The sequence below is a fragment of the Suillus paluster genome (assembly GCF_016628075.1).
Source record: "Suillus paluster strain FC165 chromosome Unknown EDB91scaffold_25, whole genome shotgun sequence".
In the NCBI taxonomy this organism is placed as follows: Eukaryota; Fungi; Basidiomycota; class Agaricomycetes; order Boletales; family Suillaceae; genus Suillus; species Suillus paluster.
Window position 1 is genome coordinate 358,947 of NW_024537585.1, and position 25,782 is coordinate 384,728.

At 50.7% G+C, this 25,782-nt stretch overlaps 8 protein-coding genes across 8 annotated transcripts; 3 read left to right on the plus strand and 5 right to left on the minus strand.

The window, feature by feature from the left end:
- Window positions 1–1,260: 1,260 nt before the first annotated feature.
- Window positions 1,261–4,351, plus strand: EDB91DRAFT_1329036 (Aspartate/glutamate/uridylate kinase; the record flags this gene model as incomplete). Its single annotated transcript, XM_041325303.1, has 9 exons — window positions 1,261–1,275; window positions 1,329–1,644; window positions 1,697–2,036; window positions 2,069–2,122; window positions 2,193–2,288; window positions 2,349–2,762; window positions 2,815–3,225; window positions 3,276–3,519; window positions 4,020–4,351. Exons 2-9 carry the CDS (start codon window positions 1,478–1,480, stop codon window positions 4,349–4,351), a joined length of 2,058 nt encoding a protein of 685 aa, XP_041177324.1. The 5' UTR covers window positions 1,261–1,275; window positions 1,329–1,477.
- Window positions 4,352–5,268: 917 nt separating this feature from the next.
- On the plus strand, window positions 5,269–10,423 carry EDB91DRAFT_353827 (uncharacterized protein). The gene is made up of 13 exons (XM_041326980.1): window positions 5,269–5,426; window positions 5,479–5,844; window positions 5,894–6,102; window positions 6,151–6,569; window positions 6,620–7,496; window positions 7,548–7,709; window positions 7,842–8,234; window positions 8,288–8,485; window positions 8,544–8,838; window positions 8,899–9,149; window positions 9,201–9,490; window positions 9,544–9,665; window positions 9,716–10,423. Exons 1-13 carry the CDS (start codon window positions 5,351–5,353, stop codon window positions 10,261–10,263), a joined length of 4,206 nt encoding a protein of 1,401 aa, XP_041177325.1. The 5' UTR covers window positions 5,269–5,350; the 3' UTR covers window positions 10,264–10,423.
- EDB91DRAFT_1132941 (ribosomal protein S30) lies at window positions 10,391–11,191 on the minus strand. Its single transcript, XM_041318711.1, has 4 exons — window positions 11,171–11,191; window positions 10,999–11,116; window positions 10,908–10,949; window positions 10,391–10,822 (listed from the first exon to the last, which is right to left on the minus strand). The coding sequence occupies exons 1-4, from the start codon at window positions 11,178–11,180 to the stop codon at window positions 10,801–10,803; spliced, it is 192 nt and encodes a 63-aa protein (XP_041177326.1). The 5' UTR covers window positions 11,181–11,191; the 3' UTR covers window positions 10,391–10,800.
- A 361-nt stretch (window positions 11,192–11,552) lies between these two features.
- Window positions 11,553–12,575, minus strand: EDB91DRAFT_1053046 (uncharacterized protein; the record flags this gene model as incomplete). The annotated part of the gene is made up of 2 exons (XM_041313719.1): window positions 11,553–11,824; window positions 11,879–12,575. 2 exons carry the CDS (start codon window positions 12,573–12,575, stop codon window positions 11,553–11,555), a joined length of 969 nt encoding a protein of 322 aa, XP_041177327.1.
- A 4,925-nt stretch (window positions 12,576–17,500) lies between these two features.
- Window positions 17,501–19,293, minus strand: EDB91DRAFT_354037 (uncharacterized protein). The gene is made up of 2 exons (XM_041326982.1): window positions 19,226–19,293; window positions 17,501–19,172 (listed from the first exon to the last, which is right to left on the minus strand). Exon 2 carries the CDS (start codon window positions 19,022–19,024, stop codon window positions 17,921–17,923), a length of 1,104 nt encoding a protein of 367 aa, XP_041177328.1. The 5' UTR covers window positions 19,025–19,172; window positions 19,226–19,293; the 3' UTR covers window positions 17,501–17,920.
- A 2,004-nt stretch (window positions 19,294–21,297) lies between these two features.
- On the minus strand, window positions 21,298–22,275 carry EDB91DRAFT_1132954 (uncharacterized protein). Its single transcript, XM_041318712.1, has 3 exons — window positions 22,077–22,275; window positions 21,946–22,025; window positions 21,298–21,896 (listed from the first exon to the last, which is right to left on the minus strand). The coding sequence occupies exons 1-3, from the start codon at window positions 22,248–22,250 to the stop codon at window positions 21,476–21,478; spliced, it is 675 nt and encodes a 224-aa protein (XP_041177329.1). The 5' UTR covers window positions 22,251–22,275; the 3' UTR covers window positions 21,298–21,475.
- A 567-nt stretch (window positions 22,276–22,842) lies between these two features.
- EDB91DRAFT_1248404 (uncharacterized protein) lies at window positions 22,843–23,256 on the plus strand (the record flags this gene model as incomplete). The annotated part of the gene is made up of 2 exons (XM_041322932.1): window positions 22,843–23,152; window positions 23,219–23,256. 2 exons carry the CDS (start codon window positions 22,843–22,845, stop codon window positions 23,254–23,256), a joined length of 348 nt encoding a protein of 115 aa, XP_041177330.1.
- Window positions 23,257–23,575: 319 nt separating this feature from the next.
- On the minus strand, window positions 23,576–25,690 carry EDB91DRAFT_353898 (kinase-like domain-containing protein). Its single transcript, XM_041326981.1, has 6 exons — window positions 24,738–25,690; window positions 24,585–24,671; window positions 24,227–24,526; window positions 24,051–24,176; window positions 23,892–23,997; window positions 23,576–23,840 (listed from the first exon to the last, which is right to left on the minus strand). Exons 1-6 carry the CDS (start codon window positions 25,401–25,403, stop codon window positions 23,665–23,667), a joined length of 1,461 nt encoding a protein of 486 aa, XP_041177331.1. The 5' UTR covers window positions 25,404–25,690; the 3' UTR covers window positions 23,576–23,664.
- Window positions 25,691–25,782: the final 92 nt, after the last annotated feature.

Genomic DNA, 25,782 nt, shown 5'->3' on the forward strand with positions numbered 1-25,782 from the left:
ACCTATCGATGGTCCCAGCTGGCGCAAGAAAAGTATCCGCACCAGGTGCCAGATTTTCCTTAGGAACCCATTTCATCCATCATGGACGACTACAGCTATCTGAATGAAAGAAATTGACATCATGTGGCAGCTAACAGTGCGTATACTTACTTACAGTTGTCCAGTTCCTGATGCCCCAGAAATTTGAACCTTCCCATGCTGCTACCCTCTCACATCAATACTCCGGACTCTCACCTCGAAATTCTACATTACCCCTCCTTACTACTCAGCGCTCGGGTCTCATCTTCCGCACCCCGCTTCAAGTTCACACCTCTGCCATCTCCCGTTCGCCCCACGCCCCCGCATCCACCTATACGAATTCGCAGAAGAAGCTCAGGACCCTTGTTTCGGCCGGGTTTGGAGAGATCGCGCAGAGATGATGTCTGATGGAGAGATATGATACGGCGAGAGGAGCTGCTACGGATGATATGAAGAAGGGATGGATTTTAGGGGAGGTGAGTGGTATAGGATCCATTGTGTCCTTTTCGTGCGTGCTATGTAGATAAGATCTAGCAGACGGGGCCGTTCAACATTGCTTCTCTGCTTCTGGAACTTACCCCCCTTCTCAATGCTGGTAGATCCTTCCCATTGTGACTCAATCATCGTCATTTTCGAGTTGTTGACTTTCCTGTGTGATGGCTTTCGTCGTGTTTGTATATTTCTGCTACTTTGTTGTTGCCTTTGCCTTTGCGACTCCCAGTGTATATCCACAACTTCTCCTCTCCCATTACTGCCCCTTCCCCACCTCAGTTTCCAATGCAACGCATAGATGAAACACTAACACACCACTCCCCTCACAGATCCACAACCTCGTCAATATCGCACGTGCAATGGGGCTCGACGTCGATCCCGACCTCACACCGGGGGGTATGATCTGCATGAAAGCGAGGTGTACCGGCGGGAGTGGTAAGATGTCTGATGGTGGGATGTGAGTATCACATTTTGTCCGTTCGAGGGTTTGGCGCTGTTCTTGGACTGGCTATATTGACGAGATTTATGCTGGTTGTATTCTAGAATTTTACGTTTTCCAAAAACACGAGATCACATCTTCGCAAGCATAAGATCGCTTCGCTGATTTTATTTCTACGCCTGCCCTATCTTCCTGCGCACCTCCTTTGCACGTGTTCAGCGCTTTCAGCACCTGACTCTCAGTTTACGAGAAGCCCTAGGGTCGACATGCAGACGCTCGTCGACATTTACCCAGACCCGTCTGCGTTTGAGCGGCGGAAATTGGGCGTGAGTCTGCAAGCAAAGTTTCAGGGCCGGGGACACTAACATGAACGACAAAGATCCGAACTATTGAGAATAGTAACAAGGTCACACATCGTTCTTTGTCAAAGGAAAACTCCGAGTGATAACAGGGTGTATAAATTCTATCACTCTTCCCGGTCTTGATTCACTTGTCCTTGCACTGCGTGGTCATTGACTATCTCTGGAGATGTCAGGATCAGAATTAGATCTGATTACTCTGCCTTCCTCTTCATCTACAGATCCCCTGGTGTTGCGCCAGAACAACACACATCCGGACGCAAAATGGCTAATCCAGAAATATGGAGGTACTAGTGTGGGCAAATTCGCAGTCAATATTGCTCGTGATATTGTATCGTCAGTCTTTGTTTATGCTGCACTTTTGGGTATCTTGACTTAGCATTTTTAGGAGCTATATTGACCAGCACAAAATAGCTGTCGTCTGCTCTGCACGGTCTGGGTCCGTAAAGGCTCTGGGAACTACTAATCTCCTGCTCAAAGCTGCCTCTGAGGCACGACAACGAGCTAAATCATTCAGCGGTACCGGCACTATGACTCCGGCAAATGCCATCTTTGGGGGGCCATCAGAACCTACTCCTCCAATGAACGGTTTTTCATCATCACCCCCGTCTCTGGCCACGGATGCATTGACACCATTGATAGTACCCCAGGCGGGCCAGACACAACCGGAATTCAATGTCACCGTCGACCTTATACGGTCAGAGCACATCAGCGCTGCTAAAGCATCTGTCAAAAATCCAGAGATTCTCAAGAACTCGAGTCTGAAATAGATCGAGACTGCGACTGGCTTCGCAGTTTTCTGTTGGCCGCTCAGGTGGATTTATTTATTTGACTGCACTGCCGCTCAATGTCGAACCTAATGTGAACGTGTCTGCGGTCACCAGGTGATCGATGAAATATCTCCACGTTCGCGAGACAGCATCATAGGTTTTGGCGAGCGAATAGGTTGTAAACTGATGACAGCTGTTCTCCGCGACCGAGTAATTTTTTTGTACCATCGATACTCCAATGATATTATGAGACTAATCTATAGTTTACAGGGAATCGACGCGGAGTTCATATCACTAGAAGACATTATTCCTGTATCAGAGGATAGTGATAGCGCACCGGAAGGCTCTCTTGATCAGGCCTTTTACGACAGTGTGGCTACCGCTATCGGTGAACGCATCAAAAGGTGCATGCCTCGTGTACCCGTAGTCACCGGCTTCTTCGGCCCTGTACCAGGTTCGCTTCTCCGGCAAGTCGGCCGAGGATACACAGATTTGCTCTCTGCTCTTCTGACTGTTGGCCTCGAAGCATCGGAACTGCAGATATGGAAGGAAGTAGACGGGATATTTACAGCGGATCCACAAAAAGTGCCCGCGGCGCGATTAATACCTACCATATCGCCCGACGAAGCCGCTGAACTGACTTATTATGGCAGTGAAGTCGTACATCCATTCACGATGGAGCAGGTCAGGAAGGCCCTCATTGGATCTCAGTTTTTGCTTACCCCTCAAATTGCAGGTTATTCGTCGAAAAATTCCAATAAGAGTCAAAAACGTGGAGAACCCCTTGGGCGGTGGCACAATTATTCAGCCCAACCCAAATGTTGGGGCACCGCATGACAATAGTCTCTGTGAAGCGCCAGTAGCGACGCTCCAAGACCTCTCTCTAGCCAACGATGAATTGTGCAAGAGCACGCGACTACCAACCGCCGTTACAATCAAAGAACACATCGTTGTGCTCAACGTTAATTCGAATCGAAAGAATGTGTCTCACAGCTTCCTGGCTGTGATATTTGGAACTCTCGATCGGTTTGGCGTGGTCGTCGACCTCATCAGTACTAGTGAGGTACATGTCAGTTTGGCTGTCGAGGACAATCTGTCCAGAACAACCATGGAGCGGCTGGTGATGGAACTAAGAAAAAGTGGAACCGCGAGTACCTTTTATGACGCATGCCTCTCAACCATTAACACAAGTTCCAGGTTTCCGTTCACCCTGAAATGGTCATCCTCTCCCTTGTTGGCCGACAGATGCGCAACCTAGTTGGTATCTCGGGACGCATTTTTACTTCTCTTGGTCAGGGCAATGTGAATATCGAGATGATTAGCCAAGGCGCCAGCGAGATCAACATATCGTGTGTTATTGAGAGCCGCGATGCTGTCAAGGCACTTAATCTCATACATCAAAGCTGTTTACAAATAGAACCCGAGGAGCCGAGAGCGCGAGGTTGGTTGCTACGATTTTTGGTGTTCGTCCTAAGATTGACATGATCCTGTGTCGGTCCATGGCTTTTCTAGCACAGAGCGTAGAAAGCTACATAGTCCTGCGCAATTCGGTTTAACACCGTTGATAACACTCAAGGTGTGTTTTGTTTAAGCTACCAAAAAGCATGATTGACATGATGGGTCGGTACTCGGCCCATGGCCTTTCTAGCACAAATGTATAATAGTCCTGTGTGATTCGGTTCGACACCGTTGATAGGACATCAGAATCAATTGCTTACTGTCACTATGTTAGCGTGCACTACGTACGCCCATGATCTTATTATCTATATGTAGTTGTGGTCTGAGGATAGGGTCAATGCAGGAAGCACAAGCTTAAGATGAGATTCGTGCGTCATGATACCAACTAAAGGTGATAAGAGGAAGGTATGACATCGATCATTGATGGCGGTCTTGGTTTCGATGTGTGGCATAATCAGGTCCCTTCCCTTTTCTCCCTTCAAGTTGTTCGCGTGCACACGCTGCCAGCGCTATGGCTGCCCTCAGCCCCTAACCAGACTCCATTGGCAGAGGTCCTGCTGAACCAAGAGGAGCTGAAAGAAACTCTGACAGGACCGCGCAAACGACAGGACAGGTGCCGCACTATGGCCAAAGAAGTCCAGGAAAGATCTGTCCCGAAAGAGACCTCACGGCGTCTCCTGCGGTTTTCCATGCATTGTCGCGATAAGCGCTCGGTGTGGCATGGCATTGTCTTCGACTTGGCCTCCGTCTGTGACAGCAAGAAATTCACAGCGAGCTCGCTTCCGATTGTAGCTGCCCACGAAATTGGAGCGTAGGAGCGGTATTAAAAAAATCAGATTTCTTGTACAGATAGCTTGAGGGTCTGAAGGGTTGTTCAGATCAACACCCACCCTCAGGAGGTCAGGGTTCGAGGCTAGTTGAAGCTTGCGCTATTTTTGGAACGACCTGAGGAAAGGTAACACCGCTGGTGATTTGATCCATCTGGATAGTCGCAGTGTAGTACTATACCCTCAACCCTGGTAGTGCCGTGACTTTGATTCAGATCAAGAAAAAGCGCCTATTGGTCTATTTGTGACACTGGGACCCTGCATCGTAGACATGCTATGATGATCGATAAGAACTGATATGAATAATGAAGCACATGAGCACGGATGAGGAATCTGCTTGGTGCCCTGGAAAAGAATATCAGCCGAGAGTTTGCCACATGAGGTCAACAAGCGCGCAACTGACTTATCATTGTATCAATTACAAGGTGCTGCGGTTTCCGTCAGTGTCACGAGCTCAGGCTAGCCTCAAAAGTTAAACCTTGTGTCTTCTGCATAAGCGCTGATCCCGTCCGAAGGGCATCTGTGTACAGGAGACAAAAGGTACCGCTAGGGTATGCTAACCACCGCGATGGAGGACCGGGCGGTGGTGACTGATCTTCAGTAAAATGGGAGAATCAAGTACAGTAGGCGAAGATCGACTCGGTTGGGAGCGCGCGGCCTTGCCGACCACAAAAATCACTCTCATTCAAGCAGATCGTCGATGTTTGAGCGCGAAAATCACTGAAACAGTCCTTGTGCACAACCCTCGTCGCCATCGGACTCGCTGGTGTTGTTGGCGTATTCGCAATTGAAACTCTTGCTCTTGCTTGGCTCTTGCACAATGCATACTTCAACGGTTACGAACAAAAGAGATTTCGATTGTTTTGAACCTAGGGTTAGGGTTACTTGAAATTTAGGAGGATCCTGGCAAAAAGAGTTGATTGACGCGTCCACGCGACTTCGGACGCGTTCTTGTTCTTCTCAAACACCCTCCACTTTTAACGGAAAATGACCGACGTCGAGGGCACGCCAGTCCAACGGCGCTCTCAACGCGAGAGAAAACAAGTCAAACCTTTTGCTTCAGGTTCGTACCCATCATCTTTCTCGTTCGCACCTGATCGGAGTTGCATGAGTAGGGAGCCAAAGCCCGAACAAGCGCAAGCGTGATGCGGAGGAGGACGAAGAGGTAGATGCACAAGCAATGGAAGATGCTGAAGTTGAAGCAGACGATGAGGAGGATGCCGAAGGTGTTGATGACGCCGATGACGACGAGCCAGACACCCGCCCAGCCAAACGAAAGGGCAAGGCCACTGCGCCACGCAAAGCAAAGGTGAAAGCCAAAGGCCCCCCACCTCCAAAGAAACCACGGACGACAAAAAATGCAGCACCGAAGCCTCAGAAAGCCCCTAAGCCGGCCAAACGTAAAGCCAAAGCCAACGGAGACTTTGATGCAGACAAGCTGGCCACCGACACCAAGATTTCTTCCGACAATCCACTTTTCAGTGCGTAGAAACTAATGCTCATATATACTTCGTTCATTTTTTTTTGTAGACGCTATCATGAACCCGTCCGCGGCACTGCAATCCACCGCAGAGGACTTTTTGGACTCGTTAGCCCAGAGTCCGGGTGCTGCTCAGGCGGAGCTTATCAATTGTATTCTACGAGCATGCGGGTGTAATGACTCAGTGGATGCAGACGAAGTCCTGGACTACGATGGCGTTGTCGACTCGCTTGATAACTTTACTGAGGGACTGAAACAGGTACGAGCAAGACATTTCGAATCATTTGCTATCGCTCACGCTACCCAGGAAAATTCACCAATATACCCCCTTACCTCCAAGTTACCAGTTTTCAAGCGTTTCCGAGCGTCCTTGAGCGAGCTAATATCACGCCTCGTCCTGAGCGCGGCTGATGTTGGAGCGCTGTACACGAGTGACATGGTCACGACACTACAGACGTGGGTAGTTGCGATGAGCAGTTCACAGATTCGCGCGTTCCGGCACACAGCAACAGCAGTGGCACTGGAGGTGGAGACCGCGCTGTGTCAGGTGGCAGCGGCAGTTGAAAAAGAGGCAGAGATTGTCGGGCGACAACGTGAGGGAGAACGGAAGAGGCGAGCTGCAAATAAAGCCCAAAGTGTGAGGGAGAAGGACTTGGACGGCAAGGCTGCGGAAGTGAGAAAACGTCGTGCTGCCCTTGCAGAGTACCTCAAGGAGATCGTGGATGGGTAAGTGTCTTATTTACTGTATTCACTTTTCGCTGATACCTGCTCTCCAGTGTCTTCGTGCACCGGTACCGCGATCTTGACCCCCACATCCGTGCTGAGTGTGTGCGCGCAATGGGCCAGTGGTTCACACACTACCCCGCCCATTTCCTCGATGCGTCCTACCTACGCTACGTCGGGTGGGTTCTTTCCGACAGCGCAACACCCGTCCGTCTTGAAGCCGTGCGCGCCTTATCAGCTGTCTATGCACAGGCAGAATACATCGGTGGCCTCATGAACTTTACCGCACGCTTCAAGCCCCGTTTGCTTGAGATGGCAGCACGTGATACAGAGCTTGCCGTGCGCACCGCTGTGCTTGGTGTCCTGGGCGCAGTCGACCAGCACAGCTTACTAGAAGACGAGGAGCGGGAACAGATGTGCCAGCTCGTATTTGATGGTGAGGTGCGCGTGAGAAAAGCAGTTGCAGGATTCGTAGGGGGTGTCTGGAATGAACTTGTAGAGGAAAGATTGGCGGGGCGGAAGGTGGGCGAGAAAGGAAAGGAGCGGGCGGGTGCCAAGGCGCTGGCAATGTTACTTGTGCGATGGGATCGCGAGCGCGTGGAGGAAGAGGACGGGAGCCAGGACGATTCGCAAAGAGGCGTGGCTATGAGCACTGATATCAAAGGGCGTACGGGACTTGCTGTAGAGGCTCTGTGGGAAGACGTGGACTCTGCGAGCGGGTGGGAGGGTCTCCTTGAGATGCTGCTGCTTGATCACTCTGCTGGAGGAGGCGACGAAGATCTGGATCGCGTGGACGACTCTATCGCTGCTTCCGCGAAAAACACTGTAGATGAGGCATGGCGCCTGTCCGAGACAGAGGAAAGTGTGCTGCTGGAGGTGCTCATTGCGTCGCTCCGAAGGGCAAAAGCTCTTGCTGGCACTGCAAAAAAGGTGAGTGACTCTTGTCGTCGAGTTTGATCGGAAGGCTAAAGTTGATGGTAGGGCGAAGACGAGACGCTACTCTCGGATCTCACGCGTGCACTGATCAAGGGCCTCCCGAGATTGTTCATCAAGTATCAGACGGATGCCAACCGGATTGCCAATGTGCTATTAATCCCACCCTTAATGAACACGGAGTTATATCTAGAGATGCGGATGATGACCGTGAGTTGTGTATTTGATGTCTTTCTGTTCAGCTATTGTTTAGCCTGTCAAATATTCCCTCTTGTTCTTTAAAACTCGTTCTCTCCTCTTCTTACTCCTACCAATTCGATGGTACTTACTTGCCATCCACAGGCCTATGCCAATCTCTGGGACGACATCACCAAGCAATTCCTTTCCCACTCCGCCCAAACCGTGCTCACTTCTGCCGTCGCATCCATCACGCATTTACTCTCCTGTCCCTCGCTCAGCAACACCAACAGCACGAAGATTCTGGAACTCGAGGACGAGCTCGCGGGGCAACTTCGCGACGCTGTAGGTGGGCGCGAGGAGATCGAGGTTGCTGGATTTAACGAGGACGAGGTTCTTGCACTAGGTGCTGTGTGTGCGCGGGTCTGCGCACTATTGGGGACGAGGGATATGTGCGGGTGGATGGAAGAGAGTGAGGGCGGGAAGCAGAGTTGTGTATGGGATATTATATCTGCACTCGTAGAGCGGGGACGGCTGGGATACAGGGAAGAGGAAAGGGTGAGTTTGATTTCGTGCCCTTCATCGGATTGTGGCTGATTGGAGTGGTGTAGATGATCGAACAGGGACTGCAGATCCTCGGGCTACATATCATGTGGAAGACACGGAATTTACCCGACGCCAAGGAGGCGACACCAGAAGATGAAAAGTACATAGAAACTCTGCGCGAGCAACGGGACTCTCTTCTCGAGAAGTTGGTAGAATACGCAGTTGGTACGCAGTCGAACACTGCCGAAGCTGTCAAACGCGCCGTACGTCTAGTCCATTTCGCTTTCCAATCCAGACGTTGAGATGTTGATCCATTTCTAGGCCTTCCAAAATCTTATGACATTGCACATTCTCTTCTGTGCGGAGCAGACAATGACGCCGGATGGGCGTGTGTTACCAACTGCTGCATTGCCCCTTGAGCTTGACGTCGAGGTGCAGTATCGCTGCGCAGGATTCATACAAGCCGCGATCGAGCAGTACGCCGAGGTGCTTGAAGAGGGACAGGCGCTCGGGGAGAGGGAAGAAGCAAGTGAGAGCGGAGAGAGTTCAGGGGAGGAGAATGTCCCTGCGAAGGGCAAGAAGGGCAAAACAAAAGCGAAGTCGCCTGTTGTCAAAGGTCAGTCTTTGTGACGGGGGCTTTCGCTGATCGCTAACAGTTTTCGGTTGCGACGTGCAGAACAGCCCCTGACGCGCACTCGCCTCGAGCAAGAGTATGTGTTCATGGGAACGATTTCTACGTTCTTAAGGGCTATTCGCGCGGGCGCTGTGCATGTGAGGCATAGTGCAGTCCTACTGGCGCATTTTGGACGGCTTGGACCTGCGTTTGATCTTTGCACAAAGGTAATCATCGATTCTCTGCGCGAAGAAGGGATGTACAGGGAGAACGGCGATCTCGTAGTCGATGTTGTCACTCAGGCACTGAAAGAGGTATGTCTCCCCCGTTTTTTTGGCAGACCATTGTTAATTGGATTGATTCAGTCGTTCACACTTGTCCTTGACTCTGTTGTTCGCGGGGAAGAGCGTGCAGTTGCTCTCGCCAAGCAGCTCGGACAAAGTTTCATGATCCGGGGTGCACAACTCTCGATTATCAAGAGGCTTGACAGCCAATACATCGTGCAAACGCACACGAACCTCCTAACTTGGATTGTGAAGCGCATTGGCACATATGAGGCAGCCAAGAATAAGAAATCACGCAAAACGGCTATCTTGTTCTTCAGGGTTTTGCAGCCACTTCTGATAGCTGTTGATAGCCGAGACGCCTTAAAGATGTAGGCTGCAAGTGCTTCTAAAGGAAGACGAATTAACTGACAGAATGATACAGCAAAGCCCATATGGATCAGGTCCTTGCTCAGGCTAAGATCGAGGTTCCGCCATCATCCAAAATTTGGGAACCCCAGCGAGCGTACGAGAAGAAGCTCTCTTCGATCATGGCAAAGGATAAAGGCACGTACTACGTCTTTTAAACAGACTTGCCGATTTATACTCTCTACTAGGCGGTGCAAAGGGTAGAAAGGCAAAAGGCGCAAAGAGTACAGCAATGGTCACCAGCGACGAATCGGAGAGTGAACCAGAACCTCAACCAGCTGAGGAAGAACCTCCCGCACCAAAACCGCGTCCGAAGCCTCGCCCGAAATCACCCCCAATACGCCGCTCTACCTCGCCTTTGTCGGAGCTTGAAGCGAGTGACCCAGAACCTAGAGGACAGGAACACGCCGAAGAAGAAAATGAAGTAGAAAAAAGTGAAGCTGAGCTGGAGGGTGAGCCCGAAGAAGAGCAGGCCACTCCAAGGAACCGTCATCAAGCAACATACGGCAGGTCACCGACGAAGACACCATCTGTCCCTAATGTGTCTAATGGTGTCACCCCTATATCCACGCGAAAACGACGGAGGACAGACGAGGATGATGAGGATGCTGGAGAGAAGAGTGAAGTTGAAGCTGCTGAAACTAACGGCGACGCTAACGCTTCCGGAGATGAGGGCCCCCGAGAAGAAAGCCCATCGAATGGAATTCTTTTCAGGAGGAAACGTGCTCGTCATTAGTGGCAGATGGGATTTTTCGAGTTTTTTATACTTATTTGTCGGATGTGGCTTTATCTTGCTCTGTTTCACCGCTATGTTGTAAATACATGTCACCAAGAATTAGAGACCAACATGTTTTCGATTGGCAACCGCTCTCGTTTGCCAACTCTGCTGCAAAGGTTCCGCCAAATATATTGTTACGATCCACAATAGACTTCCGAGCATCGTCACTCAAGGAGTGCACAGCCTTTCATTTTACAACTGACAGTGTTGGATTGGGCATAGTGCATATCGTAGCATAAGAATGATGCAGGAATTACAAATTTTGTCAGGTGAATGCACAACTGGAGCCAAAATCCAACGAGTGGATGATATTGAAAAGCGCAATGCAACGAAGAAAACGCTGCACTTGCAACTCGAGGGAAAGGGAGACGAGATATATAAAAAGATGCCAGTATTGCAAAACGACGATTAGGTGGTCCCTCCCGTCCTCCACTTCTATCATGACAATGGTCCTCCGGCTCTCTGACCGGGGGAGACAATACCCCACGAGTGCATTTATTTCTCAGGGTTGGGGTTCCTGGAAGTAAGATCATTTCATTAGCACATGGGAGAGGAAGGCATGCGAGGGATCGCATCGATATCATCAAAGACGTAGCACTCACATTCTCCGCTTGCCTCCAGGGAGCGTCGTTACGTTCACGAATCTGCCGGGCCAGTTAGCTTGAGCTACAGAGCAAATGGGACGATACACACCTGCGGTTGTACAAGATGCGCTTCTTCGCACGGCCCTTGGGCGTTTTCTTCTTCTCCTGCTTGTCAACCTTTGGTGTTTGCGACTTGACCTTACCGGCACGCGCGAGAGATCCGTGAACTGTTCATAATGCAACGGTCAATGTACATAGATTGCGAGTGCGGGCAGCCTTACCTTTGCCCATGGTGCTTGACGATGACGGATAGATATTACATTGCACGTGAGTAGCCAATTTGGTGCTGTATAGTTTAGAGGGGTAAGGTTTCGGCAAATGCCGAGGGGACGAACTCGAGACAACTCCTCCAGCAACAGAGGATTAATCGTGAATATAACTACATAGTTACAACCTTTCTACAACTCACGACTTGCACACAGATGTAGATCGTTAGTAATCGGGTCCGTGTATACTCGCAAGTTCGTAACACATAATATCATGAACGACGAGCGACGTATCAAGGTAAATAAATATCGTATGTCAGGTATACATTAGTTGGTCATCATGCCAAGCTGCGCCAACATAGCTTGTCGCTACGCAGGAACAAAGATGAGAGTTGATTCATAGAGTGATAGACAGACGCACGTCATCATAGAGCACACTGTGGATAGCTCTATTTTCTCGAGCACGAGGTCGTGTGGCAATCACATCGGACATTGGTCTCGGGCTAAGAGACATACGCCTGGAATCAAGCAGCCCAGACACAGAGCGAGGCCTGGAATACGCTTCGCGAGGAGTGTCTTGAAGAGTTAGACCCAGCATTTCGTACAGCTCTCTCTGAGCTTGCGCCAACGCGCGAGCACCGGAAACTGATGTATTGGAAGTGGAGCCAGCTGTAAGAGTGGATTTCGTGAGATGCAGAACTATGAATTTAAAATGTAGCCTACCTAGAGAGCTGCGGCCAGACAAGTTCGACGTGACAATGCCAAGGGGTGCGTGTAAAGGCAACGGCGGAACCGGAGGAATGCCGTCTGAGCTGGGAGACATTGACATCATCAGGCTTGTGCGAGTACCCGAGCTACTGACAGAAGAATGCCGGCTTCGATGCTTGCTAACCGACCGCAAGCCTGCTTTAGACTGACGTATACTTGACTTCCGAACAGCCGAAACTCGCGCAGATCGTCTACTTGACGGCCTCGACACTGGTATCCCTTCGGCTTGCTCCCCGCGACTCTCCATCACCTGATCCGTAAGGTTATCAAAGTCCTGAGCAATATCCTCTGCTTGTTTCCACGCCTCATCTCTTTCGGCCTCCATTGACTCGATTTGATCTCGGAGTTTCTGGGATTCGGAGACCTGTTTGAGGAAGGTCGCGTTGACCTTCCTCAAAGCCATAGCAAGGGCACTGGCGGAGTGCACGTCACGCAGGCTCTTCAGTTGAGCTAGCTGCTCGACAATGCTATGGAGCTCGTCAGTGAGCTGGTCAAGAGTAAGGGAGACTTCAGAAAGCTCCTCTACGGTGCGTGCAGCTGTAATAGGGTCGCACAGGTCTGGGCCATCCAGGTGCCCAGCAAGCGCCCCCATAAGTTGCCACCGCTTGCGCACGAGCGACTTGTACTTCGATTTAACGTCAGTGCGCTGCATCTCCAGACGATGAACTTCTTCAGGAATGTCCACATCCAACGTCTCTGATCTAAGAAGACGTATAGACGAGGCTTCCGCAGACTGCCTGATGGCTCTTGAGACGATTGTTTGAAGTTCATGCTGCGTGAGCGTCCACTGAGCCGCCTCCATGGGCATTCCTCGCCACCTCTGGGGTGGCGTCTGGAATTTCGGCGCCGGCGTCGAAGCAGCAGCGGTCAATTTGCGCCACGCATAGCCTGATCCAGAACCATGAGCATAGCTACTGCCCACCGACGAAACAGATCCGTTACGCTCCCTGATTCCGGGGACAAACGATCCAAGTGGCTGACCAGGACCACTGGGTTTTCGCGGACCGATGGGCAGTGGCGGTCGGACCCTAGCTCGACTCCTCACATTGGAAGGCTGGCTAGGGGTAACAGAAATGGACGGATGGCGGTCGATAGAATTCCCAGACGAGCCAGTTTCCTGCGATGAAAGGCCACTAGTGCTTGTGGCCAAAGGAGTATCATTCTCATTTGAAACCACACTGCAATATGGGGGAGGAGCTATAAATGAGGGCGTAAACGACGATGAGTTGGCCGGTGATGGTGAGAGCAGACTCCTTGGAGGAGTAGAAGGCGGCGGCGGCGATACGGAGGGTAAAAATGAGGTACCCGCGACATGATGACCGGATTCAGGGCGGAGCGATAGAAGATCCAGAGTGGAGGAGATGCCCTTTGAAAATGCCGCTTGCGGCTGGGAGCTGAGTAACTGAGGGCGGTTCGGTGATAATGCGATAGGACTGAATAAATTAATGCTAGTATGTTGAAGATTAGGACTAGATGATGGCATATTAGGCGAATTGGATGGCGAGGCCAATGAGGATATGCTTCCAGAGCGCGCAAAAGAAAGGGAGGGTGATGCATTTTTGGATCCTGGGAGGGGGACAGATGTTGGGGATAAATCAGGCTGCTCGACAAAGGAGAGCGATTTTGATGGCGTAGATATGAATGCACTAATTGAAGGGAATGATGATGTAGAATAGGGTGCAAGCCTTTGCAAAACCTCGTCCTCTTGCAGCTTATCGCTGCTCGTGGATATACGGTAGAGTGGGGAGTATATCACGGGATCAATGGGGGGTGATTGTGACGGTATTGCGGTATCTTTCTTCTGGTCAGTGGTATCGGTGTTCTGTCCTGTGAGGGGAGACGCTGGAACTGGTGTAATTTCAGAAGTGATCTCAGGAGGGACAGGTTCAGGCGATGGTGTTGACTTCACAGGTGGAGTGGTAGACATCGGCCTGCGGGGGACAGAAGAATTATCATCTTTCGTCAAGTCCTCTCCTCGCGCAGGAACGCGCAGTGTCATCACCCGAGACAATGCACCCTTATCAGCAATGTCCTGCGGTACCGGAATGGTCGCCGGTTTAGGTGCCTGAGGACGTCCAGCAGGAAGCAGCAGTCCTGTTCTGGGTACAGGAAAGCCGGGGGAAAACAACGGGGTGACAATATTTGGAGTCTCGGGGAAGGTCTGTTCCCCAGTGGAAGGGCTCGGAGGGGGGTAATTTGATAAACTCTGCGAATTGGGGCTCACAGTGATAGCATAATCAAGGAGGTCATATTCCTGCCCGAGAGTGACGCGTCCAGGAATCCCAAGGGTACGTTCCGCACGCTGACGTTGTGCAAATATTCCCGTACCGGAAAGCGGGCTGGTGGCAGGAATATCCACATCTGCAAAGGCTGTCAATGGCATCTCGATATGGCCAGCAGGAACCGCAGAGGAGGGCACCAAAGGAAACTGGGACAGCGCGGAGGGATGTTGCACAGTAGCAGAAGCAATTAATGCAGGAGTGATTGGCGTCTGTGGGACGAGGATTGAACGAGGGCGCTCGCCGATGGGGAGTCTAATCTGTTTTTTATTGCGTTGGAAAATACCGTTAGGTAGCACAGCTGATGCCTTAAAACCTGTAGAACGTTGAATGAGAACGGCGAAAAAATTTACTCAAAGACGCTTACCTCTCCCGCCTGTCGACGACGGCGTTGCTCCCAGCAATTTTGCCCTGCGCTTCTTCAGACTGACATAGCTGGATTTTGTCTGCAGGTTACCGACAAAGGATGTGCTGACGTCAGAGCCAATGGATGCAGCAGACTGTGGTAGCTCAGGGGCAACAAATTGATACCCATCCAAACCATCCGTTGGACTAGGAGAGAGTTCGGATGATTGGATCGAAGTGCTAGACACACCTATTCCCGTTTGGCGAAATGATGGCTGCGACGACGCTGTTGCAGGCGTATGAGAAGCGGAATTTGGAACATCCGAATCAGTCTCATCCATCCTCGCGAATAGACTGCTTGCAGCTATAGAGCTACCACTCTTCATTGGCCGAGCATCGCGAATTGACTGCGGCGACATTGGCGTCGTCGGCACAGGCGAGGGGACTTCTGATATTCGGGAAATGCGTCTTGACAACCTTGAATGCATGATCATATCAGGAGACGTATAGAAAGCTCCGGAGGGTGAATACTCCGTGGTCGATGCACTGGCATCTGGAGACGCTTGTGATTTATCTTGGATGGTGGATGCTCTCGTTTGATCTAGCAAATATGCTCCTACGCTCGGAGGCAGGGGAGGCACAGGGGGTACAGTTGACTCACGTGCCGAGTCGGATGCACGGGCAATCTCCACAAGGAGATGGTCGCCACGAGGGAGAGTGGCGGAATCTTGCCGCGCCATACCGCTGCGGTATCGCGATCCCCGATCACTCGATGATAATATGAACGAGTTCCCGATTAGGGCACGAGCAAGAGTTGTGCCGGATATAGCGGACATATCTTCGGAAGACATGGGGGATGGAGGGGAGGTTGGAAACGCTTGCAGATTTGAACCCTGAGGCGAGGTAGACTTCACCACACTCACTGCTTGCCGGCCATTCGGAGCATTGGTGGGAGCAACTTCGGGGGCTGGTATAAAAATGGGGGCAGGAATTGACTTCTTCGAAGTGGAAGGCGCCTAAGAGTATAATCAGCTCACACATTTCTCTCTCGAAGTCATTTGAAATGAAATGGGACGTAATTTCCTGCCGCAACCACCGACATGCAACCAGCTAGTTTGAAAAGACGTACCGTGCGATCGGATGGCTCCCGAGAGTGGGATATATTGGCCTGTTGAAAGTCATTGTGAGATAACGGAATGCCCCCAACTCAGAAAGACCTACTTGAGATGTAGGACCCCGATTAAAATCATCCTTCGTGGTGTTCAGGGTGGTAACTTCAGATGATTCCGGTGCCAAGCTCGTGTGAATGCTCCACATAGAGCCATGGGAGCCACGCTGTCCGTTGAGTAGCTCCTGCGGGAACCAGTTATCCAGGGGCTCTGGGTTATAGTCTAATTGGACCAAGGAAGATCCGACATTTAATCGAGTGCGAGAAGTGGATGAAGGTCTTCCGACAGACGTATCTCTGTCCGAGAGAGAGTCTTCGATCACGCAGGAATCAGTTGACCTCTTGTTGATATCGAAGACCTCTTCTGGAGAAGTGTGTAAAACAGGTGAGGTAGGGGACTGGGATCGCGGAGGAGGGATCCCAGATTTTGGTACCTTCGCCTTTCGTTTGACATTCTTTCGCATGAAATTTGAGATGATCATCCTCCCCGTTCAACGTCGTGCTCTATACGGCCTCTAGGGTAAGACGCCAAGGGGTGCACCTTGAGTGGTAGATATACGGCTTAAACCAGATTCAACCAAAATGTACAGCAATACGGTGTCCCCGGACGCGCAAAAGCGCCCTGTATGTGGTGGAACAAGAAGGAGGAGGGCGAGGAAAGGGAAAAGTTTGTACATTTGGGTACATTCCGGCATTCATAGCAACGTTTGGCAGTTGCGCATCAAAGCATCAAGACATAAATGTTTGTTCCTGTTTGGAGTCTACTCTAGAGATCATATTGCGGCTTTGCAGGGCCTCAGATCTCAGACTTCATCATGTCACAGCTTTTTAAACCTGTTACCTATGCTACTTGTCTGCATCGTTTCCCTGTCCAGGTTGTCCTGATCGTACATCCAAATCGTGGGACTCACTGCGGCGGTACATCATGTTTTAGATGACTTTCGGGTGTACTTTCACACCTCTCGGGGCCCACTTCCAGTGCGACCATGGGAATTATCGGTCAGTGGTTGCGCGCCGCCGGTTAGACGCTTGCCAGTTGGTGTTTTATAGCACCCAGGCACTGCTTCGTCCCTTGGCGTCTTTCAGCACACGCCGCTCTGCAGACACTCTGCCAAAGGATAGAAGGCGTAATCCTATTTTCCAGTCCGTCTCTTTTGTTTCCCAAGGTCGCCTAAATTCTGCTCGAACTGAGCTTCCGTCTCACTGCCTTTTCAAATTGCGGCAGTTCCACCACCCGCTATCACAGCCTTTGAGGCCCAGTGTCCTGGCGCTACATCTTCTCAGATCTACATACAGCCATCAGGACTCCGTGTTTATTTTTAAATGCGTTATTTCCGCTACGACACAGAATTCTAGCATGACCTAATGCCCCGCATGACCTGTTGCGCGTAACACAAGGTAGAAGGTTTCAGGTTAATTGGTTCATCAACGGCCAGTAGTCGGCGGCATTGCAAGGTGTCAATTTTGCATACCCATAGCTCGGCTGCAAGACTATTTATTAATTGAAACGGATCTCACCTCGGATACGACAATAATGCGCTCAGGTATCGAAATAACCAGAGGTACATCCTTATCGAATTCGACGGCATTCATGTGTTCAATTTATAGTAGCTACGATGGAAGGCCGGTACTTACAACAATTGTAATCTTATACGATAGGAATAGGCATCACCTTGAAGGGCAACGGCGTTCATAGCTGCTTTTGAACCATGCAAAATAATAATTTTTTTCTACTCCTTAGCTTCCTGTATTATAATTTATGCTCCCCAAATACGCTTGTGGTGTATGACCGAAGAGGTGGTATGAGCTTATGCTGATCAGAGGTATGTAAAACGAAGCGAGTGTGAGGATAACGACTGTGGTGGATATCAATGATATACCAAGGATGCAGATGCAGATGCGAATGCGAATACGAATAAGTGAACGACGATGGGAGGTATCACAATTTCCTGTGGACGTCCTGCCGAGCGAGTTGTAAATTGCGATGATGATGAGTCCTTGAACGATGAATTCTAGTTGGTCCCTGACCGTAAAATGTGAGGTGAATTATGAGCTAAGTGGTCGAAAAAGAGCGGAGAGGTGCCGAAGGGTTGGTTTGACAGCGGAAGTACTTGATGCGATCATGCAGAGCGCCGCTGAGTCTGGTATGATCCGTCAGGAATTTTATAACGAAATACGTTACGCATATCGTACATACCAGCTCGATCAAGCGTTTCGAAATGGACGCAGTTTGTCCAGTACATTTTCCATGCTGTGGTGAGAGTCGAACGTGTGATCAGTCGGCAACGGCGGAGGTACCATGAGCGCTCCAGATGCCGCCGAGGACATCGATGACGATGACATCCGACGCAGGGCTCGAGAAGCGCGCCGGTCTTCTTTAGCTTTTTGGCGTTCTGCTCGGTTTATTTCTCCTGGTGGCTGCTCCGGGATGGCTGACAAGGACGAGGTCGTCGATGGAGTCAGCACCGGAAGGGACAAAGACGAGTGCGAAGACGAGGCAGAGGCAGTGATACCAAAATCTGGCGAAGGTGGCTCCAGGGATGCCCCAGACGGACTAGGCTGATCAAGGTAATCAAAGCCAAGTCCTCTCCGAGACTGCAGTAGGGGGGTAACTATCCCTACATCATGCTCCACAGATCTGACTGCTGACGGTGATTGTGCGCTCTGGGATGGAGCCTCACCACGCATTGAGTCCATGGCCTGCGCATTATCGAGTTGATCGCCATCATCCAGTGTAATCAAAGAAGCTCGTGCCAGGTTAGCTGCAGCATCAATATCATCGGCACCACCGTTGTGTATGACGAGCCAGCGCAGACCCTCTATCTCTCTGACCTTTTTTCGAATCTCTCGCTCTAGCATCTGAATGGTCTTGGCCATAGATCCCTTCTCGTCCTCGAATTTCTTGGTGATGCTGACAGCATATTCTTGGAGCTGAGCATACTTTCGATTCTGCAAGGCAAGCGCGTTCCTAAGTTCATCCACGGATGCGAGTGTCTGGACATCTACAGATACGTGTTTATCTTCCGGGTTTGTTTTTGGAGCCATCCACGCCGCAAGCCTAGCTGAACTCAGTGCTGTCGTCGAAGATAGAGTGCTAGCTCGCGGTCGTGGTGATATACCCGGGGAGCGAGCAGTCAAATTAGAAGGAATACTGGTGGTAGAAGGGATGACTGGTAACGAGCTTATCGGTGGCCTAGGTGCCAACGGAGCTGAAGGCGGTGGAGAAGGTAGGGGGGCAGAAGGAGGAGGGCCATTGGACAACTTCTCTGATGATGAGGGCGTACGCTGCAAAGGGGTCGGACGCTTCATAGCTGACGCCTTCGGCAATACGCTCTGATGTTTAGCTTTCCTGCTATGCGCGCTACTGCTCGTAGCACGCGATGCGTCTGTATCACTCCCCGAGAGACTGAATGCACGAGCACGGCCTTCATCTTCAGAATTGAGTCCCGCGGTAGTCCTGCGGTCGCCCCGACGTTCATGAGAGATCGAGAAACGATGCTGGGGGCTCACAGCCGGTAGCTTGAGGCTGCTGTTAGAGTGCTTGCTTGAGGGAGTGGTTGGCTCCCTTCGAGACGATTCTTGTGAACGGTGGGGAGATGCCAATGGTTTCTCGCTCGTCAGAGAAATCAGACCGAAGCTTGAAGGAGGGATGGGGAACTGGAGGCGAGGGGAGGATGGGGGAGTGGGACTAGCAGGTGTCAGAGGTGTGGCAACACTGAGCTTTCTTGAACCGCCCGGAGCATTGACAATTACGGGCGACAGGGCGGAAGCCTTTTGGGCAGACTTTGTCTGTTTCAGATTAGGCTCTGGAAGAGTAAACAGATCAGAAAAATCGTCCCGCATTTCATAGCTCGGAGGGTTTTCTGCTGGGGTAAGACGGTACGGTTTCGGTGTAGTGGACCGACTGTGGATACTGGAGTTGCGGGACTCCGAGGAAGTACCACGGCCATCAACTACAGGTAGAGAGAGGGTGGTGGATGAATGATTGGGAGGGGTGTTTGCAGACTTGTGCGATGAAGAGTATCGTGCCTTGAGGGTTTTGGTAGGAGATCGCAAAGGAGTGAAATGGGCGGCGAATTTGGAGCCCAATGATGGCGGCGATACGTTCAACGGAGGAAGGGTAGAAGGGAGTGGTCCGTCAGACGAAGAACCGTCTGTAGTTGAAGCAATAGTCAAGGTGCTTTTCCTACAGTGATATGAGATCAGTCTTTGATAAGGGGGAGAGAATAAATTTAACAACGAAGGAATGCACAGTTCAAGACTGTCCCGTGCGTGGTGCACGCTTTACTTCCATTGCAATATACGAAGTCGGATCCGTACAACGAGCAGAGATGCATATAAAAGTATATATGCCGACAGAGCAGACCATAGGTCGCTGAAGCATCCCCGACAAGAGGTCCTCCTCGACTGAACAACGCGTTTGATTACCAACTTGAACCAGACAAGAGACTCACTCTTTACCGACAGATCCCGAAGGAGCGTTGGTGGACTTCCTAGGCAGAGGGGAGGATGAAGCAGACGGTCGCTCGGCTTTCTTCCTGCCGAGGAAAGGTAACATAGAGCGCCTGGACTTGTGCTTCTCTTCAGAGGGGGTATCGGGAAGACCACCCACTGAAACTGTGCTGCTAGTAGGTTTGGGAACCTGGCGTGAACTATGCGAGCTGCGAAAGATCTCAGAGAGATCGGCTGTCTTCGTTCGTGAACGCTGGGGAGTTGGAAGGCCGGTCATGATGACGCCAAACGAGTGACTGAAAACAGTGAACGAGAGCTTTATATATTAGGTGCGCGTATTTCGGACTGGAATACAATCGCGAAGCTTTTTTCAACCGAAATACATTCGGGGACCGACAGGACGGCGCAACTTAGACTGGAGAAGCAGGAATATTAAGATGGAGCTTGGTACCTTCAAATTCCGTGGAGCAACACACCGTTGAAAGCAGAGACCAGGACAACAGTCATGGAGGAGAGAGATGAGAGAGAAAAAACTGGTGGGCGCACAATGGGCGCATATATGTATCGAAACACAACTTTTTAGGTTTCACCTGAATCAATCGCATTCAAGCGAACCGGCCCTGCCAATATCCCGTCCGTCCAATATATGACGTCCCTTCCGTGGCTTCTTCGATCTTCCTCAGTTATCCTTATTCCCTAACAGGACAGTATGTACGTGACAAAACCTCCAAACATACTTACTAAAGTCTTGGAGGTCCGATTCCACGGCTTGATCGATTGAGATAAGGAAAGAACAGTAGTAGTGAAATGAAGCATGCATATGGCGTTCATCAAAAAGAACAAAAAGAGGGGGACCAAAGGCGCCCAGGTGTCTAAATCGAGGTGCATTTGAATTTGGGAGTTATTTGTAGCAAGAAGGAATGGAGAACTTGGAATGGAGAGCTCGACAACGAAAAACTACCACATGGAGGGCATCATCCCCTGAGACTTGCTGATCGCATGGGGCTCAAACACAAGGGGACTCCGAGATGGGCATTGGTGTTGCCTGTCGGAAAGGTGCCCGGAAAGACCCTAGGAAAAATAATCTGCTGGAAGGACCTGTGAGAGACACTGCAATTATAACTATTTCGTGGGAGGGCGGAGCAAGAGAAATTGTGACAACAAGAATGACTCGGGTGAAATAATGCACGGGTGGTTAATTCATGCCGAATGATGCAATGTAGAATTAGGAAGCAGTAACTTCAGCAGGAACAAGGATGATATACACAGCACTGGATAACATACACGGGAATCAATGGTCTTGTGTGATCATGGTCCATGCAGCTGAATGAATCCATCCTCTGGTATGCCTCTCGCTGACCTCCTCCTCACATCTGGGGACATGCTGGCACCCATGCTGTCTCTCATACCCATCCTCGCAGGAGAAGCCACATCCACTCCAGCGCCGTAGAAGTGACTGGGTGGAATGCCGTTAAATGGAACGTTCGAGTACCCCCCAAGATTAGGATGTCGTGGAGTCACTTGAGACATGCCCTGTGATACGTATGGATAGTTATGATTTGAAGAGGTCGAGTGATTTCGAGTAATACGAGAAGGATCATGGCCACGGAAGTCGGGAGGCTGCATCGAGGTTCGAGCGGCGGCATGCTCCTCCTCACGTTGTCGTTTCTGGTACTCCATCAGTGGAGATGGGTCGTAGTAGAGGTCAGACCCTTGGTCCACAAGAAACCTGAACAGCTTTCGATTACCTTTGAATACGATATGGCTAGACGACGCACTGTTGAGTTCCAACATCCCACTGTGGTCCACGTTCAGCGCGAGCTGTTATAAGCAATGAATTCCAGTCAGATGCAGACTCCTGGATGCCCTCCTAATGTTAGAGTCCTGGTGCAAGTAATATGGCACTCACAATAGCCTGAGCTAACCCATTATTCGAGTCATAGTTGGGCTGGTAGGTGGCCACGCGAGTTTTTTCTTTCCTAGCCAGCGCTTGGACATGCGCGGAAAATTTCGCGCCTATCCGTTGAGCACCATGGCGCGGAACTTTGATTCTGATAGCTTTGGCTGGCTTTCCAGGTGCCATGTACTTATGTGGTGAGCTCTGACTATTGCCCGGAAAATGCCGGGACGCTGCATTTCTACCGTCCACGTCGAAACGAAACCAATAAGAATTTGCCTTGCCTCCTCGACGCAAACCACCACCTCGGCACTGTCAGCATCAGGGACTGGACTCGCATCCTCGCCCAAACAGCATAATTCTTCTCCTACTTCACTGCCCGTGCCTCCCACCACCGACAGCCGGTGCCGGTACTGAGCTCTCAATGGTAATTTTAGCGACATCATCGCAAGGTATTATGCCAGCATGCCGATCATAGGGTCAGTTCGCCAATGCCGCCAACGCCGATGACATCCTCCCTCACTTCTAGAAGGCAGGGCGATACGAGAAGTTCAAGGTGGACTCTGATTCGCCATTGGCAGCGGTTGGGGGCGTCATGAGACGCTTTCACCCGCGATGTATATTATCCTGTCTAGCAACTTCGGGCGGTTATTGTGGTACCTGGCCTTCAAGATCGCACATGGGATAATCGTCGTCCCGATTCTGTGCTCGAGTTAGCTTGCAGAAATTTCACAACCGAGAGTCGATGATACGCAGATGCGCTTGGTCATTTCATAGCATGAGCTTCACCAACATTTCACGACTCGTGCAGATCCGTCAAGAAGTTCGAGAGTGCTACATCCTCGCGTCCAAATCCCACAAGGCCAACCCTGACACCTCAGTAGGGCTGCACGTTACAGGTGTCAGGCGTCCCCTACCTGGCGCAATCCACATCATTCTCTCCATCGAGCACCCCGCGACATTCTCGGAGGCAATCACGACTCGCGCATTGGCTGGTGTGCTGGAGTTCGACTTTGACGTGGTACTTCCCGAGGCATGTAAGACGCTGCAGACGATGGAGCTGCTGTATGAGATCTGGGAGGACATATGTAAGTTACCAGTAATCAAGGATCTCTGCACAGAGGGAACTTGTCAGCGACGCTGCATTCAACAAGTCGATCATTACCCGTGCGATAGTGTACGCGTCGAATGACCTAGTAGTCAGATGCAAACCGCACTAGTACTTTGGCCACGTTCAAGTTTATACACACCTTCTAGAGACGCAATCGAGCATCGTGCTGTATCAATACCATGCCCTTGCCAAACCCGTCCATCATTTGAGGTTCCTTGCATGGCTTTGTCCATCTTCCGGGTCGCATAAAACCTCCGTATCCATGCCGATTCTGCCGCCTTGGGATAAGGAAAGATACTGAGATGCAGCATGTGTAAGGCGTGGATCAAAATATGTATGTGAAGAACAAAAGGGGGGAACACAGTGCGCCAATGTGTCTACAATCAATGGGCATATGGGTGTTATTTGTAGCAAGATAGAATGGAGGCGCAGTGGTAAGGAGAACTGGGAACGCAGAGCTCGGCAATAAAAACTACAACCTGAAGGACCTCATCGAGGATGGACAAACCCAGACCTGGGATTCCTCCAATCTACATGTAAATGTTGAATCGACCAGTGACCGCCGTGAGTGGGTCGAGGATCCATGGGGATCAGGTAGCTCGGTTGTTGACCCTCTCCACGCCGTAAGTCAGGTAGCATCTCCGGCCAATTGCTACGCCGAGCAGCTGCAATAAACATTTAGTAACATATTCAGAGAGAAATTAGGTTGCACCGACCATGATAGCAGGCGCCATCAAATTCTGAGACGCCATCGCTAACGAACCATGGGTGATTCTTGACGCTTTGGAATCCATACCGGAACATGGCATTAGGTCTGACGAGCTATCATAGTACATAAGCGATCGGGTTGAAAAAGGAACGATGATAAAGTTTACCCCTGCCACTAAATCAATCAAAGATGGATCAAGTGCACCAAATGCAGGGAACGAATGGGCTCTTCCATGATTTCTCGAGTGCCAAGAAACGTAGTCCATTACGGCCTCTGCCGTAGGAAAGAGCGACTGAGAAGATCATATCAGTAAGGTTGTAAGAAAGCAACGACGAAACATGCCTGATGATCCCGAGACAAGAGCTCATAAACGACACACCCGAACGCCCACCAGTCCACAGCGATTCCGTATTTTGTACGATATGATTTTTTCGCGTTCGACAGTATCTCGGGCGCCATGCACTGGATAGTTCCCTTTACGTCCGAGGCATAGCGTCCCACGTGATCCAAGGGCTTCCAATGAATATAAGAGAGCCCGAAGTCTGCAATTTGGACGTTCTCGCGCGTATCGATTAGAACATTTTCAACCTTGATGTCGCGGTGGAGGATGCCCATGTTGTGAAGAGCGTTGATGCCGAGAGCCTTCAAAAATCGGACGCGTGAGACATCCAATACATAGCCAGCAAGGGCAACTACTTACTAGTTGAGCACTCCATCTGCGAGCATTCTGCTCAGTGTATGCAGGATAGTTAACGATATAGAAGTAAAGGTCGCCCGCCATCAAGTCCTAGAAACGCGCAGATGCGCAACGGAGTCAAAAGACTGACAATGTTGGGGCGGAAGAAGCACGTACCATGGCAAAACAAATGGTGTCTGCTGTTCGAAAAGACATTTCCAATTTCATAAGGAAGATACTTCCGAGACAACTCTCCGAGGTCGCGATGCGCTTGTATACGTCCAGCTCCCTCAAAAGGCCATCTACAGTACGATAATCCTTCAGAGTCTCCGGCTCAAAAACCTTCAGACACAGCACGCGCTGCGATGCCACGTCTTCAGCTCCCACAGCTCTTGCAAAAGCGCCCTTTGCCAAAACGCGCAGAACACGGAAGGGGCCTCGGATGTAACGAGAGGGAGGAGAGCGGGAAAGCTCCCAGCCAGACGGGTACTGAAGGTTGAGGGTTTCTGAGGGGAGATGCGCTAGGTCATTATCCTCCAGAGGTGCAATACCAGATTTGTCGGATTCGACCCCGAGCATTAAATCTGTTTCTGTCGGGCCCGCCAATTCCTCCACTGAGGGGAGTACTGAGGCGGAGTTGTCACAAGGCTGTAGACGCTTGGTTTGCTGACTGTCGCAGGGGGGAATAGCAATTTCGGTGGGAACTGTATCCTGAGGACGTGGTACTCGAACCGCTTGTGTTGCATCTGAAGCATATAATAGTTGTCCCTTCGACGGAGATGACGAAGTGATTAACTTGAGAGTTACGTTCGGACCAAGACGCAGGCGACCGCCAGGCAACATGATCTATGAGGACAAGGGGGAGAATAATATCTTGTTCGGTCAAGGAGCAATTTAACCAACGTATTTAATGGCCAGCTGGTAAATCCACAACGCGTTGTGGACGCGCCATGTCGTGATTGTCTTAAAACACCCACAAAGTAATCACGGTGACCAAACAATGCCACAAGTCACCGCATCTGTGGAACGGTGGACGAGCTTGTGGAAGCATATGCGTAGAATAATCAACGCACACTGCAACCACAAGTCAGTAAATGTCAATTATCGTCAGCGCCATCAATTGACTCCTACACAAACAAATGAGTGTGGTATGATACAATGATACGCCTCACCAGCTGTCTAACGTCCTATGTGATAGAAAAGGAATATGATGCCGCACAGC